The following is a 20,279-nucleotide window of genomic DNA, read 5'->3' on the forward strand; positions in this document are numbered from 1 at the left end:
TCCACTTCATAAGGATAAAGTGAAGAATAAGAGATAAGTAAATTTATATAAATGATTTGCAAATAGACTACAATATATGTGAAGCATAAGGCTGTTTGCTAAATTATTGTTGAACTGTAGACTTGGAAGCAAGCTAGTTCAGCTTCTCCCAAGCAAAGCTGCCTTGTCTGCGTGAATGCTTCTAGAAAAGTGGTGTCACTAGTAGAAAAGACTGCACAGTGTTACCTCTCTGGACTTGGATTCTGTGTTACCGTTAACGCTGCCTGCATGTGGATTAGTTCCTTTCAAGTTGTGTCTCATTGCTGCCTCAAGGTGCTGTTTGTACTATCAGCAGCTTAAGTCTGTGCTAATTTATTAGTCTGTTTAACTTTAACTCAAATTAAAGCTTATCATGGTAAGATATTAAACTGGATCAGGAAAGCAGATTTAAGGAGCTTTACTGTTTAAAAATGAAATGGTAGTAGCAACTGTGCTGTCCCTGGGTTCTAAGCTGTGTTAAGCTCTCTTTTGAGGACCAGAATACGGAGTCTGTGTGACTGGAAGCGCTGAGCTGTGATCGTGGCAGAGAGCACAGCACACAGCACCAGCGACCCCCAAAATTCTTAGAAAATCTCAGAAAAGGAATTAAATATGGGTGAGTTGGTGGATTGGGGACCTTTCCTTCCAACTCCTTTTGATTGAATTGGGACGCCAGCTGAACCCCAGAGCAGCCACAGCCATTTATTGAGCACTCACTATGTGCCTAACTTAAACGTTGTGTAGGGCCTGCCTCTTAATCACCTGCCCTCTGCAGTGAGCATTACCCTTTGTTGTGAGCTGAGTTGAATTTCCTCCAAATTCATGTGTTGGAGTTCTAACTCCCAGGACCTCAGAATGTGACTACATTTGGATAGATGTAATTAAGTTAATTAAAGAGGTAATAAAGAGGTAATTAAGTTAAAAAGAACTCATTAGAGTGAGTCTGTATTTAATATGACTGGTGTCCTTATAAGAAGAAGAAATATGGATACAAACAGAGGAAAGACACAGAGAAGATGGCTATCTGCAAGGCAAAGAGGAGAAAAGCCTCAGAAGAAGCTAACCCTGCTGACACCTTGATCTCAGACTTCTTGCTTCCAGGACTACGAGAAAGTAAATTTCTGTCGTATAAGCCACCGGTACCGTGGTTGTTTTGCTATGGTAGTGCTAGCAAATGAATGCACCTTGTTTTATATCTGATAAAACTAAGGACAAAGAGATGACAAAATTTACAGAAGTTCTCACAGCGATGGCCAGATTGAGCTGGATTGAAATCCAGGTGTGTCTGACTCCAAAGCTTGTGCCCATAATTCACAGGTTATAGTCCTGAGTCCTGAGTGTCTGGCTTCCGGGCGGTTCCCTTCACTTTTGAAACCACATCTAGTCCCCAGGTCTTTGACTTCTGCTTCACTGTTCTCACTAATACACCGTACTTTCTCCCCTGCCACACTTTCTTTAGAAGTGAGATCCTAGTATAGACAGGTGACTTGAATTAGGGGCTTAGTGAATCTGGAAGATTGGCCTCTGTTTGGGACCTCCCTTCTCAGTTCTCCTCCTATGAACAGAGATAATGAGACTCGTTCTTCAAAGTGGTTTGTACCTGCTTAGAAGTGTTTTGAAACTTACCCCTCAAATGGGCACATAACAAGTATTTAATATTGCATATCCACTATTGCTGTCACTAAGTTTGGTGGTTCTTAATCAATTGGGAAATATTAGAATGACCTGCATAGCTTTTTCTAAAATATCCAAGTCCTGATCCTGTGCCTAAATGTTCCATTCTAGGAAGCCTGAGATGAAATTTGGTACCTATAACCTTTTTCCCCCTTTATCTTTTCCCTGGTAATTTTGATGTGCCCTATCAGATGGGGAACCCTTGAAGTTGTGGAATGACTGATTTCTGCTGTTGGTACTTCTAAACTATTGAAATGGTTGCACTCCAACAATATAAATATCTTAAAACTAAATTCCATTTTAACTTTATTCATAGACTTCTGTATTTTCCATGGTTCTTTCAACTTTAACCTACTTTGAGGGTAGGAGAATATGATAAGACCTCTAAGTCACCAGAATTAATTGTTCTCTGTGGTTATTAGGTCTGAATGTGAGAGCCTAGTAGATGGGCACTACCCAATATGTTTTCGAAATCTGTTCTGAGTTCAGTTTATTTTGTACACAGTTGCATTTTCCACCCATTCCTCCAGAGGGCCCCCAAATTCAGAAACAGTTGGGAAGCTGAGAAGACTGGCTTGTAGCTTTATCAAATAAGGAAACATTAGCCAATAAGATTTGAGCTTTTATTTGTTGGAGAAACTGTTATATTTTCTTTTAGAACTCTCTATTCTTTCCTACTTTTTTCAGCTGTCAACCTCTATCCGAAGGATAAAGAACAGCGTTTTCTTGTCAGAATAGTGACTAGTGATGCTAGAAAATAAGGCCAGAGACTGTAACTGAGAACTCAGGTCTTTAGCAATGTGATCTCTAAAACTCTTTGTGCATGCTTACCAGTAAAAATGTTTAGTTTTCATCTTCGTTCTATAGATAGTTATGTATAAATCATGTGTGTATACAATTTTATTAATATATACGTTAAAATGTGCTTTCAAATAGAAGCTTAACAGGAATGAGCAAAAAATAAATAGAAATTCTATTATCTTCTGTGCTCCAGTGAGGGTCACTTTGGAAGCTACTGCTTCAGAAAATGGCTATTTTTGAAAGGGGTTTTGGGGGTTGTGCATAGAGATTGATCTTGGGCTTATTTTGGCTGCAGCCATCTCTCTAATTCCAGTTGTCCTCTTGAAGCTTTAGTGAAGAGTGGGTTTTACAGGGAAAGGCAGGACCTGGCAATTAGTGGGAGAGTGCCTTTTTGTGGGAAGTATACCTCTTCTATTTGCTAGGATTTCAGTGTAGAACGTGCCAGGCACAGTACCTGAGGATAGCAAGGGGAGTGAGACACAGCTTAAATTCCCATCTCAGGAAGCTTATCTAGGCCAAACTCTGGTGCACAGCGTAGGGGAGGTTAGGCTAGTGTTAGCTAATGGACTTAGCATGGTGCCCAGGCTTGTTCCTAAGGTTCTCTCTCTAGCATCCCCAGTTTGGTCTATGGTGAGCTATTGGGGGAAGGAAGGCAGAGGAAAGAATCTAGTTGAGGTTGTGTGTAGTATTCAAAAGGTATTTGATTAGAAAGATAAAGGAGGCATGGCTTTGTCTGGACTCTTCTGAGACTTTTTCCCGCCCCCCAATCTATGAAGGCATAGACTGAATTGAGCCCTGAGGGATCACACACAGGTCCAACTCTTGTTCCTTGGTCACCTTGTTATCTACCTGGTAGCTATCATATATTTGGGGCTCAAGAATGCACCAGGTGCTATAAAGCCCCAATTCTAATATTCAGTTTGGTTTTGAACTTAATAATGAAAAGTTGCTTAATAAATTGTTATTAAAGCAATCAAGCCATTCCATAATAGAACGTTACATATTGAGTTTGCAGAGCTTAAAAGAGTCATATAATTTCGTAGAATTAAATTGGGATTTTAAAATAAGGCAAGCTGGTCAAATAAGTATGGTCACTGAATGGAAAACTAGAAGATGACTATCCTAGTGTTACACTTCAATGTTTGCCAGCTATGTGCCGGGAATTGCCGGCTTCCAAGGCTAAGGCCAAATTTTCTATGGCGTGCTTGATCTCAGGCAAATACAATTTGACCTTTCACTCCCCCAAATGTCAAGTAGTCGTAACCTGATCTAATAGAAATTCTGTTGAGATCTGAAAAAAATCTAGTAGTCAGTGATTATTTAAGGCATTTTTTTGCCATTCTGAAAATACTATATGTTCAATTAGAAAAAATTAGAAACTGTAGAAGAGTAAAAAGAGATCACCCATCTTTTTATTGCAAAAGAAAATCACCATGAGCATACTTTCCAGCATAATTTTCCAACATTTGGGTGCCTTTATGTGAAGAGGATGCTTAGCCAGAGTCAGTGTGGGAGGAAAGATGGCTGAGTGCTTGTTGGCACAAGAGCCTGGACTGCAAGATCAGAAATACCAATTTCTGCATTGAGTTTTTCTGTTGAAACCAGCCTGAGTGCAAATGGATCATAAGAAGACAGCTATGAGAATGTGAAGCAGTTCTTCTGATTTTATCTGTAACACTGGAATAACCCTTTTGCCTATTGGGAACGTGTATACCTTGGGTTAGGCATGTGATAGCCAGTGAAATGAGTTGTAACCTGCAAGATAAGCCTTTTCCCACCTCTGTTTGAACTTGTTCTGTCTTTCCCGTGAGAATAGAGTTGATACGTGCCCCAGGTTTGGTTCTCTCTTTTTGTGTCCTTTTGGAAACAGATGCAACTTAATTGATGTCCCTTCTGTAATACACATCAAAAGTTAGATACTGGGGCCATGGGTAGTTTCTCTTATTGGAGAAATTAGAAAATAAGCTCGAAGGGAAGCCTAGAACAAACTATCTGTAGTGAAAGTCCAGTCTTATTTTTTCCCTAATCTATTGCAGAACAATCCTCTTGTCAAATACAATAAAATACAAATTACTAGAAAAATTAAAGGGGCAAAAAGACATTCAAATCCAAATTTTATATTCAACAGACTTAAAATTACTCTGTAGGATTGCTATAAAATTCCTAAATGCTTTTTCTTGTTTCTGTACTTAATACAGCTCAGACTCGTTCTGGACTGCAGACCACATGTTGAATTTTGTAAAATATAGTGAATGGATAATTTCTGATGGACTTGCAACTTTTGATTGAACTTGCATGTTCATCGGGGCATAAACTTTGGAAATAAGGCCATATTCTAAATCGTTTATCTCTGTCAGTTTTTTAGGAGTTAAAAAAGTAAATAGCAGTGGTCAAGACAGAATCTCTTTTATCAGAGAGTGAGGTAGAGATAGAAAGTAAATACTAAGAAATTTTTTATAGTAATAAATAGAAAATAAAAAGAATAATAAGATAGAAAATGAGAGGGGAATAGAGCTATTTTAAAATATACTAGTCCAAGAAGTTACATTTATGCACATACCCCACATAATAGTCAGATATTCAGATATCTGCAGGAAGAACATTCTGGGCAGAGGACAGCAAGTGCAAAGGCCCTGAGGCAGAGGTATCCTGGACACATTCAAAGGTAGAAAGGAGCTAGTAGAGCCTCTAGAGAGTAATACTGAAAGCAAGCTGATGTGGCCAATGTCATCTTTGGGCTTTATGTTATTTGATAGTAAAAGAAGAATAAATTAGGGAAATGTAGATAGGAAAATGGTATTATGGGTAGCTTAAGAGTGAAATTGTAGAAACGGGTGAGTTGAGTTGCAACTGGGAAACATTCATGACCCAGGAAAATCAGGAATCTCATCCATGACTTAGCCCAGAGTCCTGGGCAAGAGGGGCCTGTTGCTTTATGGAAAAAGTGATACATGAGGACCCTGGGAGGGATGGGCTTTGGTGAGAGGGTCCTGGCCTCATGGACAGGCAATAATAAGAAAGGCTTTGAAGGATATATTAGAGAAGAGTTTTCAGCAGTTGTTGGTACCCGAAGCATAGAGATGACCTTTAGGTGAATTTTGTCACATGTAATTCAATAAGCACTCTGAAATCAACTTGCCATTTATACCACGTTGGGATTTCAACATAGAGTGCAGTACATTCATGTTCATTTATGGTTGAGCAATTGACTTCCTGTGAGAGGAAAATGTTGAGTGTTTTAGGTCTCTGAAGACCCATCTTTACATTGTCATCTTGATACTTCAATGACAAAAGGGTGGAGATAGGCTAGTGTCCTTATCTAAAGTGATTTAAAAGTTCTTTTTCTGAATGTTGCACTTCCTATTATACTTTCCATCTAGGTCTCCATTCACCTGACTCTTTTACCTAAGATTTAAAAGATATTTTTAAAAGGTAATATTAGATACAGTAAGGTTTTCAGCAGAGCAGACAACCTGAAGTGATCTAGTGAGGAAAAATACACTACCGTGTGGTCCTACCTCAGCCAAACCTAGAGATACATTTAAAGCAGGTCAATCCCTGGGGGAAAAATTTAATTTGGAGTCACCCTAACTCCTGAAGCCACCTAGAGTTTATACTTTAAAAAAGGAAGAAGAGATGCCCATGAATAAAACTTTCAATTTTGCTGTTTATTTTCCCACATTTAGAAAACCAGGCTGAATTTATGACTTTTGCAGTATCCAAACAGGTTTAAAAGCACCAGTGCTCTTTGAGATTGGACTTTTATCCACCTCAGGGTACAGGCTCAGATGAAGCCTGAGTGAAGGATCCTACTTTAATTGATTTTGACTCTCATAATTATATACATATATAATTTTTTTCTGTGGTAACCTAAGAATAATAAACTTTTAGAGTAAAAAAGACACAAATATAATTTTGACCCTTTGCTTCTTTAACAGAAGAGGAAATGGAGGTGCCATGACTTCCCTAAGGTCACACAGGTAAAGTTAAGAGCAGAGCCAAGACTGGAGCTAGGAACAGTCTACTGACTTTTCGTTTCATGCACTTTATTCTTTTATCATGCAATTCCTTAACCTTTGGGTATTCCAAATGCTGGAACCACATTATAAAGTAGCAAATTTTCTTCAAATATTAAATTCTGGAGGTAGATAATATTTCAGCATCTAATTGGAATTGAGAAATGTCTTGTGTTTTGTTTTGGCATTTAGGTTTCCCTAGGACATTAGTTCAGGCTGAAGCCCTGGACAGAATCTGTGACCTGGATCTAGTGATCACTTTGAACATTCCGTTCGAAACACTCAAAGATCGTCTCAGCCGGCGTTGGATCCACCCTCCTAGTGGGAGGGTGTATAACTTGGACTTCAATCCACCTCATGTACATGTAAGAATATACAAAGTACCTTCACAAACTGACAAGAAAGAGCAAAACATTTCAGCTGAAAAGTAGGAAAAAGATGTGAAGACACTGTTCAAAAAGAACAAATATATATAGCCAACAAATATTTAAAATTTTCATTCACAAGGAATGCAAAGTTTATAAACATTGATTGCTAGTTGGGATTTGAGAAAAATGGTACTTTCATCTTTATTATTTATATGGAATATTAATATTCTTTTAAAAAAGCAAACCTAGCAATGAACATGAGGGATGCCTTCCTAGCTCCTGGGTGCTATAGGTTCAGTAAAGTTTCAATGTCTTATTCATTTTGGCTGAGCACTGGTCTCCTTTCGAAGCCTTTTTTTAAAAAATGTAAGTAGTCCCGAAATTCCTTTATTAGGTCTCTTCTCCTTTCCATTCCAAAAAGCTACTATAGGAAAAAAAATGACTGGGAGGAAAGGAGGGCTCTGAATATGCACTGAAGTCCAGCACTAATGCCTCATTCACATTTTGGCTCTGCCTAGACCTGCTTTTGCAAAGATTCTCATAAAATTTGAGAAGCTTTAACACTGACCTGCCTACTTGCCTTCCAAAGACTGGGTTCTCTTAAAGGAACACCTGCAATTATATTGCTGCTTCCAAAGACAGCAGTAAAAGGGCCAACTCAACCAGCTTCTATGGCCCAGCTCCCCCAGAAGGATGACGCTGTCGCCCAACCCTCATCTGCTCTTTCTCAAAGCAGTTGTATTTGCTGGAACTCTGACGTCCTGGAAAAAACTTCTGAGCTTTGCAGCCACAAGTGAAATAAAGGAAGGGGGTGGATGATGTCCAGCCTCTCCCATCTTCATCTCTCTTGTGTCAGGGTAATAGCCATGGACATGGCAGGCAGAATTCTGCTGTGTCCAATTTGCTGTTTGTAAGTATGGTTCCTGAGGAGGTTAAGTAAGATACATCTAAAATCAGATTTTTTTTTTTTAATGAATCTTTTTCAGTGCTCAGAATGTTTGTTCCTGATTATCCTGTGTATATGATTCATGCCTATTTTAATCCACCTTTAGATAAGTCATCATTTGATTTAGTAAAACAACCTGAGTAAGATCAATTTCAGAAAAGCTACATGATAGAATTTAGAAATAGACAGAGGCAGTATTGAAATATTTTCTTCTAGATTAGTGTTTTTCCTAAGTAAACCAGTTGGGTTTTTGAGACTTTTATTTTCTGTGTTAATAACTCAGGCTTTAGAAAGCAGTTCAGTTTTAGGAATATTTAGAGGACCAGTGTGACATTGTCTAAAGGTTGCTTTTCGGCGGAGTGGGGGGGTTCTGCATGGAAATTTAAACTGTGAATTGAAGATACCACTTATCAATAGCCCTGCAACAAGTTTGGAAAAACCCGAGAGGTTAATAAAGGTTTAATGTCTGCTTTCATGAAATAAGATTGACATGCTATTAAGAGTGCCATTTCTTTAAGTATCTTCACCATTACTATTGTCACCAGGCCTAACTCATCATGTAGCAGGAATCAAAATGAATACATAGTTTTGCACTGGAAAGTTTTTACCTATGGAATGGCCCAGCTGTCGCCCATTTGGTTTCTCTGGTATTTGCAGGGGGTCGATGACATCACTGGTGAACCGTTAGTCCAGCAGGAGGATGATAAACCTGAAGCAGTTGCTGCCAGGCTAAGACAGTACAAGGATGTGGCAAAGCCGGTCATTGAACTGTACAAGTGAGTGTGTATCAGCATTTCATGGCAGATGGCCAATAAGAAAGGAGTGGAACCTAGTGGGAAGGGCCTTGGGCTGAGATGGGGTAGTGATTCTTTCAGCTAAGATAAGCTTTACAGGCCCGAGGCCTCCCCAGAAGTGGGATGAAATGCTTGAATTGTTTTGGGAGATAACGCCCAGCACTTTATGCTAAGACTCTCTTAAGCTCTGAAACTTTATCATCTCTGTCTGTTTGGTTGTAAATTGTGCCTAGACTTATTTCCATTTTGCTTTTCAAGTGGCTGAGATAATAATTTACATTTTGACACCCCCGCATGTCTTATTTAGATAGTTTAGAAGGGACTTTTTGGCCTAGATATGTCAAGAGGGTGTTTAACAGAAGAAAAGCTAAAACTATAAGCTGAAGATTGCACATTCAAATGGCTGCAAGGGCCAGGGAGATATTGCAAATGAGTGTTAAACCTGATGTGGGGTGTGTCAAGCTGGGCACTTGAGTGACTGTTGAATTGGACAGCTCCTATGCTGCTCCAGCTAATTATCACCACAGGGGCACTGAGGCTCAATGTGACCTGTGATCTGTTTTTCAAGAGAAGCAGAAATCTGGCTCTCTGTGTGGAAAAAAATCTCAGTTTTTATATTGGCAACAAATTACAAAATTTTTAGAAGCATGCAAACCAAACAAAACCTGCACTCAGAACAGCAGTTTGCAACCTCTGCTATAATCCATTTTCTGACCTTGTAGCCCCCAAATAATTCAGCAAGCCTTTAGGTCAGAGGTTCCTGTACATATAATTGTGATTCATCCTGTATTTCGTGATCATCATAAGTAATAAGAGTTTTAGAGTTCCAAATTTTGTGAATGATTTGTTTTTCAAAAGTGTGTAGTGGCAGGTTTGGGATTGTCCCCAAAGAATAATGTTGTTCTTTGATACACTGTAAAGTTGAGAAGAAAAGGTGTCATCATGACAAGCATGCCAGAATTGCAAAAACTATGGCTTTATTTAGATATACCCAGTGGGGAGTGTTGATACATTTGAAGGGGCTGTTTGGCACTTAGTGTTGTGTGATACAGACCATGAGATCATGCTTGCCTTATACGCAGGATCTTCATCTGCCTTAACATTATGTCAAAAGGAAATGTAAAATGCTTTTTTGCATTGGACTGTTTTTTTTTGTTTTTTGTTTTTTTTTTCCAGGAGCCGAGGAGTCCTCCACCAATTTTCTGGAACGGAAACTAACAAAATCTGGCCCTATGTTTACACGCTTTTCTCGAACAAGATCGCACCTATTCAATCCAAAGAAGCATACTGAGCCCTCCCAGTGGAAGAACTAAGAAGATGTGATTTTTTCAATTGTATGTTTAGTATTGGTGCCATGTCCCAATTAGAAACTAGCCGAGGTAGCTTGCAGCATCTTTTCTAGTTTAAATGGTAAACTGATGAAAACTAATGATAGAAAGTGTTAATGAAGAGGCTCTTCTCTGCCTCAAAAGAAGGGTTGCCTGCACGCATCGAAGATGTCTCTGTCTATGTCTCAAGCAAGCCCTTCACAAGAAAGCAAGTACAGGCTGGATTTCAAATGGTGTGTAACCCAAGCTCTCGCTGAATTTTGACAGTCGTGCTGTTGCCATAGTAGCTTTTTTACACTTGATGGTGGTGGCCTCTGATACTCTCCATGTCCTAAAGACTGTTGAACCATAGCACCAGTAGGCCTGAGAGTGCCAAGGGCTGTAGCCCACCCTTTGTCTCCCGTTCTCTGGTATGCATCCCCCTGGTGACAACAGAATTGAAGCCAGTTGCTCTTAGTGGTTGCTTCTCTGACTTCGAGTGACTGTATCCACAATTTTTTTTTCTGTTAGGGGTGAAACACCTTTTTTTCTGCATCCCCGCTGCATAGAATTTCTCCTTTTCAGACATCCTAGAATGAACGGATTCAGCTTCTGCTATTTTTATTAGACTATTTTTTTACACCTGTTTTCTCCCTCTCTAGGCTATTAGGTAATTGCTTTTGTCCCTCTGAAATTCCCTTCCAAGAGCTGAGAGCTAGGAGACGATATCAGATCACTTCATGTACCAGGAACGGATGTGGAGGGTCTACGTAAACTAGTCTGACTCTCATGGGTGGGCACCGCTCCTTTCTTTCATTGTAGAAAAATAAAATCCCCAGAGTCTTTTGGAAATCCTCAAAAAAAAAAAAGAAAAAAGAAAAAAAAAATGAAATATTCACCTACATAAGTCTTAAAAGGTAATATCTTATGTATAGATGTAATAAGACCATATGGAATTACCGGACTGAAAGAACAGTTTAGCTTTTTGATATTCAAGACAAAAATGTATTTTGAAAATGCTGCTAAATGTTGATGCTGACAGTATTTTTCTCCTGTGAGTGACCCAGGCATGTTATAAGTAGTTGGTAAAGGGAATGGAGCCTGTGGGGTTGAGGATACATGTTGCACTAACTGTGCCTAGACTAAGTATGACAGCTTTACAATGATGAGAAAACAAAAATCTAATTTTTTTTTTCTATTCCAAAGATTCTTTCTATAGGGTGGCCATTAAGTCTAGAAATATAGGTAGTATTATTTTGTGATTCATTATAATGTAATATCAATAAACCATTTATTAAGGATTTGCTCGGTTTCTAGACTTGGTGGCCACTTTGTAAAATTCCTGCTCTCCTCTGGGAAAGATAACGAAATTTATTCCTGTTGCCTTAAAAATAAATTTCCCTCTTCATGCATCATGATTATCCCCAGGGAGGATTCTTTACTATTCCTGGGAGTGACTTCAGTGTAACCATTGCCTTTGTGGTTTGGGGGAGAGGTATAAGAAATGGGAAATGGCTTGACCCTTGATTCCATACTCTACTTCTCCATCCTTCCCTCCCTTCTCCCTTCCAGCAAAAAAGACTATTTCAGCCAACATCAGGGTCACTCAATATGTCTCAACAATGTTTGCTGTTTCTGAGATTGCCCAGAAACTGAGGGGCCTTTGCTAGGTGACACTGATAAAGGATAAACACCTTCTCTGTGGTCTTTGAAAGATGTTGCTTGTTTCATGTTTAAAGAATCTATTTCTGATTTTCTTCAACAAACTCTAACTTTTCCTTTAATAATTTTTATAAAAAATTAAAGTTTCCTTGAAAGTATTTTGACAAAAGTAAAATTCAAGTGATAGCTTTTCTTGGTTTTTCTTCTATTGCCACACATGCAGTTTCTTCACTGTTGCACAGAAAGAGTAGTTTGGATGGTCTCTAAGACGCCTGCCTAACCAGTCCTCGTAATCTTTGATTCTACCAACTCTGAATTCATTTTGCTTTCTATTATCCTGACAGGCATCCCACTTAGAATTTGAAAATGTTGCTGTGTTTAGTACCCTTTAACACTAAGGCAAACATAAAAATAGGTCCCACTTATCGAAGGCCTACTGAAAGATATGTGTGGTTTTAGGACTGCTACAGACATCTCATTTCATCTTTCAAGCATCCTGTGATCCCATGTTTATGAAGAAAGACGGCAAGGTCAGAGATGGGAAGCGTCTTGCCCAGGCTTCTGCTACCAATAAACAGTGTAGCCAAGACTCACACCCAGGTTTTCCTGACTCTGCAGCCTGAGTTTGCTCCTGGATGTTAACTACCTGTGTCCTGTCCCAGGCAACCCAGGCTGTGAGCCTGCTTGGTTTTGCTTATTTTTACAAGTGGCCTCACATCAAAAATAGCAGATTTTCCTATGGTGACATTCAGCTTTGTGTGAGACTGTTCTTTTTTCCTCTTTGCTTAAGTAAAAGAAGCTGCTAGAGGAAAGTCTGAGCCCTTGATCCTCCTCTGTAACTACTACTCGTTTATAAATAAAGTGAAAGGCTGTCATAGTAGGACGGCTTGGGTCCAGGCTAATCTCTGGAGGAGGCAAGCTCATGTTCCTCACCTGCCCTTTGGTATCCTTGTTTTTGTGCCCCTGATGGGACCTTTTACCCTTGAGCCACCCTCAGCCATGGTGCTCACACTTATATCTGGGCTTCTGGGAGCTATCCAGATAGTACTTACTTTTCTTTCCTGAGATCAGAACAAATCACTCCCTTGCTCTCACCTGACAATAAACTGATCCTTCTTAAAGTACTGGCGGATGAACCAATGGTGACTGAGCACCTAATGTAGGGTAGCTATCTCCCTGCATTACATTACACATTAACATGATTCTTAGTGCCAAATGCATGCCTTTGCCCGCCGTCTGATGTGGCACCGCTTGTCATGCACAATTCTGGCAGAACCAGGGAGGACTGGCTTCTTGTCTTCCCTCCCCTCCCCTCCCCTCCCCTCCTCTTCCTTATTCCTACTTTCCCAGGGTCACTCCCATCACCCTCCAGCAGCCATGCTCAGATGAGCTCTAGCTTCACCCAGCTTTGCCCCACTCTTTGGTAGGAAAGGGAAAAGGTAAGAATTGCCATGGGTGAGAGAGGTGCTGTTGTGGCTTTTCCTGACACTTAAAATGTTGTTGAGATGTGATAACGTTAGATGGAAAAGATGCCTATGCAAACTCATGAATAGGGCTTTTATAAAATGTTCACTGGAATCTGAGTTCAATATTTGACTTTAGCTGTTTGTCTAAACAGTTTACCAGCCTGTTAGAGGATCGTTGCTCAAATCATAAAAATCACAAATTTCCAAATGTGTTACAGTAAAGACATTCTTAGTAACTGTTTAGTGATACTTCGTGCTAAGTGCATTGTATGCATTGCCTATTTGAATCTTCAACAGTTACTCTAGGTAATAGATATTTCAATTCTCTTGTTTCCTTGTGTTTCAAAATGGAAATAATTCTGTTCATGTAACCTTGTGTTTTCACGTACCCATAGAGATTAATCAGGAAATTCAAAAGGACATTTTTGGTACCTTCCTTTAGTTTGAGCTCTCCATTCTTGTGAATAGGTAAAACAATGTATTTGCTCTCACCTGGAATCTTTGCTTTTGGCACTCTGATACTGAGAGAGGAAATGGACACTCAGTGGGTCCTGGTGGTAGTTGCACACTGGATATACAGAGGGCTATGTCTCATCTGTACTCTGCTGGGTTACAGGATTTGGGGAGGCAGCCATATCTACCTGATGAATATCTTTTATTACCTTTCATTTAACAGACAGGATGTTTTCCTTGCTGCAGTTAATTCTGCCAGAGAGACAATTCATAAGAAAAAGTCGTATTCACAGTATGAATTGCTTTCTCTCTCTTCCCCTACAGTTTTAGTAACTCCCTTGTCCGTTTGTTGTCTCAAAAGAAGAACTCAGTAGTGGAGACTTCTTTTAATGTGGAAATGTGGTCTGGTCATGTGGTCAGTTATCATCCTTTTTGTATATAACTGACCCAGTCTGGTTTCCAGATGAGAAGTGTGCAAGACCCAGATGTCAGGAAACCACGAAGCCATATTTCAGCTATGAAGAAAAATCTGCTTCCTGCATCTGTTGAGACATGTTATAATTACAATTGTTTATAAATGCCATATCTTATCTTTCTTTTAACAAATTGCACCGTTCTTGCCAAAATAAATGCCATTACCCGTATGCTTCAGGGAATTCCCCAATTTGACTAGTGTGTGTGTAAGAAAGAGAAAAAGAGATAGAGAAAGATGGTAAAACTTTCCCAAAAAGGGAGAAAGCTCTTGTGTGGATGGCATGGATATGCCTTCTTTCCTTGGTGATAATTAGGCTATTCCAAGAATGACACTGTTGTCATTCTTGAAATAACAGGTTTCCTGTCTTAAAACTTTTCAGAGGAGCAGTGCACATAGAAGATTTTCCCTGGGGTTAGTGTGTGTCAAACTCCATTTCATTAAACCTTTCTTCACTTTAAGGCTTTGGCTATAAAGTCAAAAACATACTAAGCAACAGCAACAACAAAACTGATTTGCATTTAATTTAGAGAAGAGTAAAGGAAAGAAAAACAAAAAATTAGTCTTTATATAAGCTCCAAGATGCCAGGGCGTAGAGGGCTTTTCTAGTTTTATGAGAATTTGTACTACTGATTTTTATATATTCTTGTTTTTTGAGATGAACAGATCTCTGGGGAAATTGTTGAGTTATAATGGCATTTCACTGTGATTTCTCTCAAGCTCAAATCAGTTCTCTAACCTAATGACAACTTGTCCGGTTTACTGTCCTGTGAAATGTCAGCTCTGCTTTCCCAGAAGTCGTGTGTTTACGATGAGTCAGTGGTTTTCCTCAGTGTGAAAGTTGTCGGCCCTCTTGATTTGGGTGTATGTGCTTATTAATTCAAAGTATCTAAGCCTAAACTGTAAATGCTCTCCTAACTGTTAATTGTGTTATTGATTATTTTGATGATCTTGCTTGAAGATTATTCGTACTTTTTAATTTGATAGAAATAAAGATTTTTTTCTGCTTATAACTAGTGAATTCATTTAACATTTGTAGAGCTTTTTACACTTGACGATATACATCTTCACAGATATTCTCATTCGTGCCACTTTGCAACCACTGTCAACAATATTATCTCCAATATGCAGATGGGGAAAATAGAGAACATGGTGTTGCCTGGCTAGGATGACATTTGGTGGCAGAGCAAGATCCTGAAGCCGAGAGTTCTGGTCCCCAGTCTCCTTTTCTACTATACCATGTTGTCTCACTTTGTATACCCTCAAGCACCTTATTTGTCCAGTACTTTATTCTTCACATATTTTCATGGACATTCTTCAGTTTTATTTGTGAAACAACTGGATGATGTGAGCATATCACATCATCACATCCTATGCAGATCACATCCTACAGATTAGGAGGCTGCGTCAGAGTATGTGACTCTAAAGTTATAGCATCCAGGACTACTCAGCAGAAGTAGAAACCCCAGCAGGCTTGTGTGGTGAGAGTTGGAGCCATGAAAAAACTACAGCCTGTGCAGAAGTCCTCTGCAACATGGGAGCAAATGCCCTGCTTTTTCCAACTTCAAGCTCTTCTATGTCCTGTGCAGGCTTCCCATTAGCTGAATCCAGCCAGAAACCAGCTGACATAGGAGCCTGAGAAACATGTTCTTTAGGTTTCCACGCCCCTAGAAAGGTGAACTGGATATGATGGCAGTGTGGTAAATTGTATTAAACTTCAGGCCATGGTTTTAAAGTTTAAGCCTTTTGGGAGGACTTTACATCTCTGCCCCATTGGCTTCATGCTGAGGTGTGTGATTTGCTTTAGCTCATGGAATGTGAGAATAAATGAAGTCTGCCACTTCAGAGCAGAAGACTTAGTAGCCAGAGCATGTGCACGAATCTTTCCCTTTGCAATGAGACTGGCGGTCTCATGGATCTTTTCTTTCAACTTGGAGCCTAAAGTGAAAATGTGGAGCAGGGATACAGCCAGTTCATGTTAGTGTGCATAAAAATATAAACCTTTGCTTTTATAAGCCACTGAGGTTTGGGTAGTTTGGTAGCACAGCATAATTTAGCCTAAGCTCACTGATAGAAATGGGCTAATACATCCTGTCATCCAGTTATGATTTTGATTCTTTTATCAAGCACTTTTAGCCTCTGGGGATGGAAAAATGAGTAAGACCTGGTTTTTACCCTTAAATTCCTCACAGTCTCCTGGAGGGGATGGACAGGGTTACATAACTACATAAATGCTAGAATTAATCATTGGGTTGTACTTGAGAGAATACAGAGGGAGTGATTCTTTTGTCTAAGTAGAGATGAAGAAAGAGCTAACTGAGCTGACTGATGCAAGAAAGAGGGAACCCAAGCAGATAGAATGGTATGTGTATGCCAGATGGTGGCCAGAGTGGTGTGAGGCAGGACTGGAGAGAGAAGATTGTGTTGGGAAATTTTATAGACCTGGTCTTAACTGTGTTCACAGTAAGCAGAACAGATTCTATGCCAGAAAGCGATTCATCAGATCTGCACAGGTCTGGACTAAGATGTGATGATAGAGTTCAACAAAAAGGGATGGTTGGAACAGTACTAAGGAGTTAAATACTTCTGGGGGAGAAGTCAAGAATAAAAATGATTGAAATGGTGAGTGTGAGGCAGTAGGGAGGGGCAGGGGCCATGAGGAACTGGACTGCACTGCTCTTCCCGAGCTCTGGATCATTTATTACCACCTTAGGAATGCTGCCCAGTGCTGCCCAGTCATTCAGTTTGTTAAGAGAAACCAGAAACCTGTTCTTATTTGAAATATTACATTTAAAGGTTTGCAATTTAAATTTTTGCAGAAGCCAAACAGCATATTCGTTTGAGCCAATGTGGGACTTCTGGGCTAGAGACACAGGAGATAGGAATGAGGATCTTCATGGCTAGATATCTATGAAGTGAGGAGGTAGGATATGTAAGGGAAAAAGTATGAAGGGGAGGATTTTTAAACTTTGACAATAAAAATGCATAGTTATGTAGAATTCCTCTTTATCAGAGAATACCTCCTATTCATATAAATCACTTGAGTTTTTTACCCTAGAGTTCAACCAAGGGAGATTTTTTGCATATTCATTTCAGCCAGTTAATGTGTAAGCATCTAGTAATTAAATAAAAACCACATCCATACTTGGATAAACCTACCTAAACTATATGTGTGTTTTATATACATCTGTGTGTGTACATATATGTGTGTGTTCGTATGTGTGTGTGTGTGTGTGTGTGTGTGTGTGTGTGTGTGTGTGTGTGTGTGAATAAATGCTAAGTTAAAATTTATTGAGGGTTTACTCTGTGGCACCAGGCCATAAGACAGCATTGTATACCAGTTACAGATGATGAACTTCAGGCTCAGAGAAATTAAGTTATTTGTACAAGATCACCCACCCGATAAGTGGTAGAATAAAGACTTCAGCTCCAATGCTCACTGCCATGATTAGTCATCTGTTCTTCATTCTGACTTTCACTACCCAAAGACCTAGAGAGACCCAATCAAGGGCCCTGCAATCAAGGCACCTTTGGCCTTGGGCAGAACTGCTAGGAGTTGGGGCGGAAAGCTCTGCCACTTGGAGGCAGCTAGGGCCTGAGCAGTACTGAGTCCTGTAGCCAACTTTCTGCCCAGGATCCTAGGGCGAGTCCCTTTAACAAGCCTAAAGGCCTTCTATGGAGAAATTATATCTCATGTCTCATCAGGACTTGACAACCTTGCACTCCTCCATCCTAGAACAATACACGCTGAGCAAAGAATAAGGTTTCCCAACAAGGAATAATCAGGGATATCGAATGAAAGGTCCATATCTAGATCAGTCAGGATGGACCAGCCACTGTCCTCACAGTAATGGCTCCCATCTACTGACCACTCTGGGTCCACTGACTATGTCATATACGTCAACAATCCTGGGTGCACTGACCATGTCAGACTACTTTGGACATGCTGACCACCAGGATATATTAACTACTCTGGGCACATTGATCATATGTGTTACCTACCACAATGTGGATGGCTTCTGTCAGTCCAACAAGGTCAGGGAGAAGAGGGTACAGGCTAAAATTGCTCAGAGGCCTGAATGAACCATTTTCTATATTTTACCTATAAAAAACTGTGTGGTTTCCCTTATATGAAGCCAATAAAACAGCCTGATTATCTAGTGCTCATATAAAAGTCTTATCTAAAAATTTATAATTTATCAGTTGAAGCTAGATAGTGAGGATCCATTGAAGATAATGCCTGAACTGAGTCTACACATCTTCCAAAAACCGTACAGATGAAGGACAGCACATAAAGTCACAATTAACTCACCACACAATACAATCATACTACATAATCAAGAAATGGAATACTGCAAAATCCTATTTTATTTTATTTTTATACATCTACAGCACCCGATCTTCCTAGATGGTCTTTCTAGGTGGTCTCCCATCCGAATACTAACCAGGCCCAACCCTGCTTAGTTTCCGAGATCAGACGAGAGTGGGCATGTTAAGGGTGGCATGGCCGTAGACTCCTGTTTTATTTTAATGAGTAGGTAAGTATCCGAGATCAGTAGTACGAGCTATGGAGCCCATGTGGAAGTACAGAATAAAGCAGGGATTATTTGGAAAGAGGAAAGCGTGATGGTGTCCCAGAGAGTCCCTCCCACACTTAAGTGGAGAAATACTGAGAACAGTCATGCTGGATTACAACACTTGCAAATGGAATTAAAAGGAAGGGGCTTGAAAGTACATGGGTCTAAACGTGTAATAATTGAGAAAGTAAAGCTTTTGGGAGAGATCTACGGAACTTGGAAGAAGGAGACATCTCTTGGAGATTTGGTGATGAAGACTGAAAAATAAAGAAGTTGGTGGAATTAAGATTCCTACAGAAATCGAAGACACTAAATTCTCCTTAACCCTCCACCTCCACCCTCCAAATATGTTATTAATTAAAGAAGTTGCATTTCACTGTACCAACTGAAGAGGGCACTCTTGAACTAAGAAACTAGTAAGCCACTCAAATCGTTCACCCCCATCTGTAGAAACACCTGGTTGAGAAAATCCAGACTTGAAAATAAACAGAAAAAGAAAGCCAATATCCATACAAAGTTATTTTCAAAAGGAAATGTGAATCAGAGTTTTTCAGCTGATGAAAACACTCAAGCCCAACCCTGAGGCAGAAGAAACTGTAGCACAACACTCTACCATGAATCAAATATTGCTAGACAAGCAATAACAATATATTTTTTAAAAGCGCAAAGCAAATTTACAAATGCAAAAGAGAAGTGAGCACAAAACAATAACGTGAAATAAGAATTGACTGAACACAAAATAAAGTAAAGGAAAACACAAAGATCTCAAAAATTAGAACTAAATTACAAGATGCACAAAGAAGAAGAGATTTTAAAGGCATACAAAGGAGAAATGGAAAGTGAAATGAAAATGTCCAAGAAAATTAAAATAAGAAAAAACAAAAGCCTCAGAAAGAAAATAAAAAATAAATAGCTATAGAAGACAAAGAAGATCTAACACACTTATAACTGAATTCTCTAAAGAAAAAACAATAAATCAAAACCAATGTTAAAAGCTATAATGCAATAAAAACTTACAAAATAGAATAAATCTTAAATCCACATATTGAAAAGAAACACTGTGGAGCTGTGAAAATTGATTCAGAAAAGTCAACTTTAAGACATTCTACCCAGGTGGAGCCACGGACCATACCCCGGGTGTGCCAGGCCCCCTAAGTGTGCCGAGAGTGCCAGGCCTTGGGGGCCCCAGGCCCTGGGTGCATGCCATGAGCGTGTGGGAGGAGACGCGCCTTCAGAGATCCAATTCTTAAGGGGAAATGGCAACATCCATAGGTCAGGGGTGAAAGTAGGGGTGGGGGGGATTAAAGAGGGGAGAAAAAAAAAAAAGACATTCTACTATATCCAAGAAAACTTCTCTGAGCCTGTAGGCAAAAAGACCAAGTGATTCGAAATTCAAATCAAAACAACAAAGGAGCAACATTTTCATGAAAAGGAAGTTCGAACCAAAGATTTTTATATTTAGCCAAGCTGACCTTTAATGATCAAGCAAATATGACAAAAAATGTTTATAGTTGCTGACCCTGTGGGTGAAGGGCACCAGGGATAGTAGTCTTTTAGCTTTTCTGTAGATGGGAAAGTTTCTAAATATTACATTGGGGAAAATTTTTTGTTAAGTCTAAATAAGTATTGACTATTTTTTGATCTCTTAATTCTTCCCTCTCCCCAGCGCTGGCAACCACTAATCTACTTTGTGTCTATAGATTTGCCTATTCTGGGCATTTTGAG

The 20,279-nt window shown here is 39.5% G+C and overlaps 1 protein-coding gene and 1 pseudogene across 6 annotated transcripts in view; one reads left to right on the forward strand and one right to left on the reverse strand.

The window, feature by feature from the left end:
- The window catches only part of AK4 (adenylate kinase 4), a 72,541-nt gene extending 57,551 nt beyond the window's left edge, over positions 1-14,990 (forward strand). For all 6 annotated transcript variants that reach the window (XM_006919284.3, XM_025051982.1, XM_025051981.1 and 3 more), the window contains 3 exons: positions 6,702-6,874; positions 8,481-8,599; positions 9,794-14,990. In XM_006919284.3, coding sequence (XP_006919346.1) covers positions 6,702-6,874; positions 8,481-8,599; positions 9,794-9,908 — 407 coding nt within the window. In that variant the 3' untranslated portion in view covers positions 9,909-14,990. The remainder of the gene's footprint in view (positions 1-6,701; positions 6,875-8,480; positions 8,600-9,793) is intronic.
- Positions 14,991-18,360: 3,370 nt separating this feature from the next.
- On the reverse strand, positions 18,361-18,492 carry LOC112486029 (annotated as a pseudogene).
- Between the last annotated feature and the right edge of the window lie 1,787 nt (positions 18,493-20,279).

This window comes from Pteropus alecto, unplaced genomic scaffold (assembly GCF_000325575.1).
Source record: "Pteropus alecto unplaced genomic scaffold, ASM32557v1 scaffold25, whole genome shotgun sequence".
NCBI lineage: Eukaryota > Metazoa > Chordata > Mammalia > Chiroptera > Pteropodidae > Pteropus > Pteropus alecto.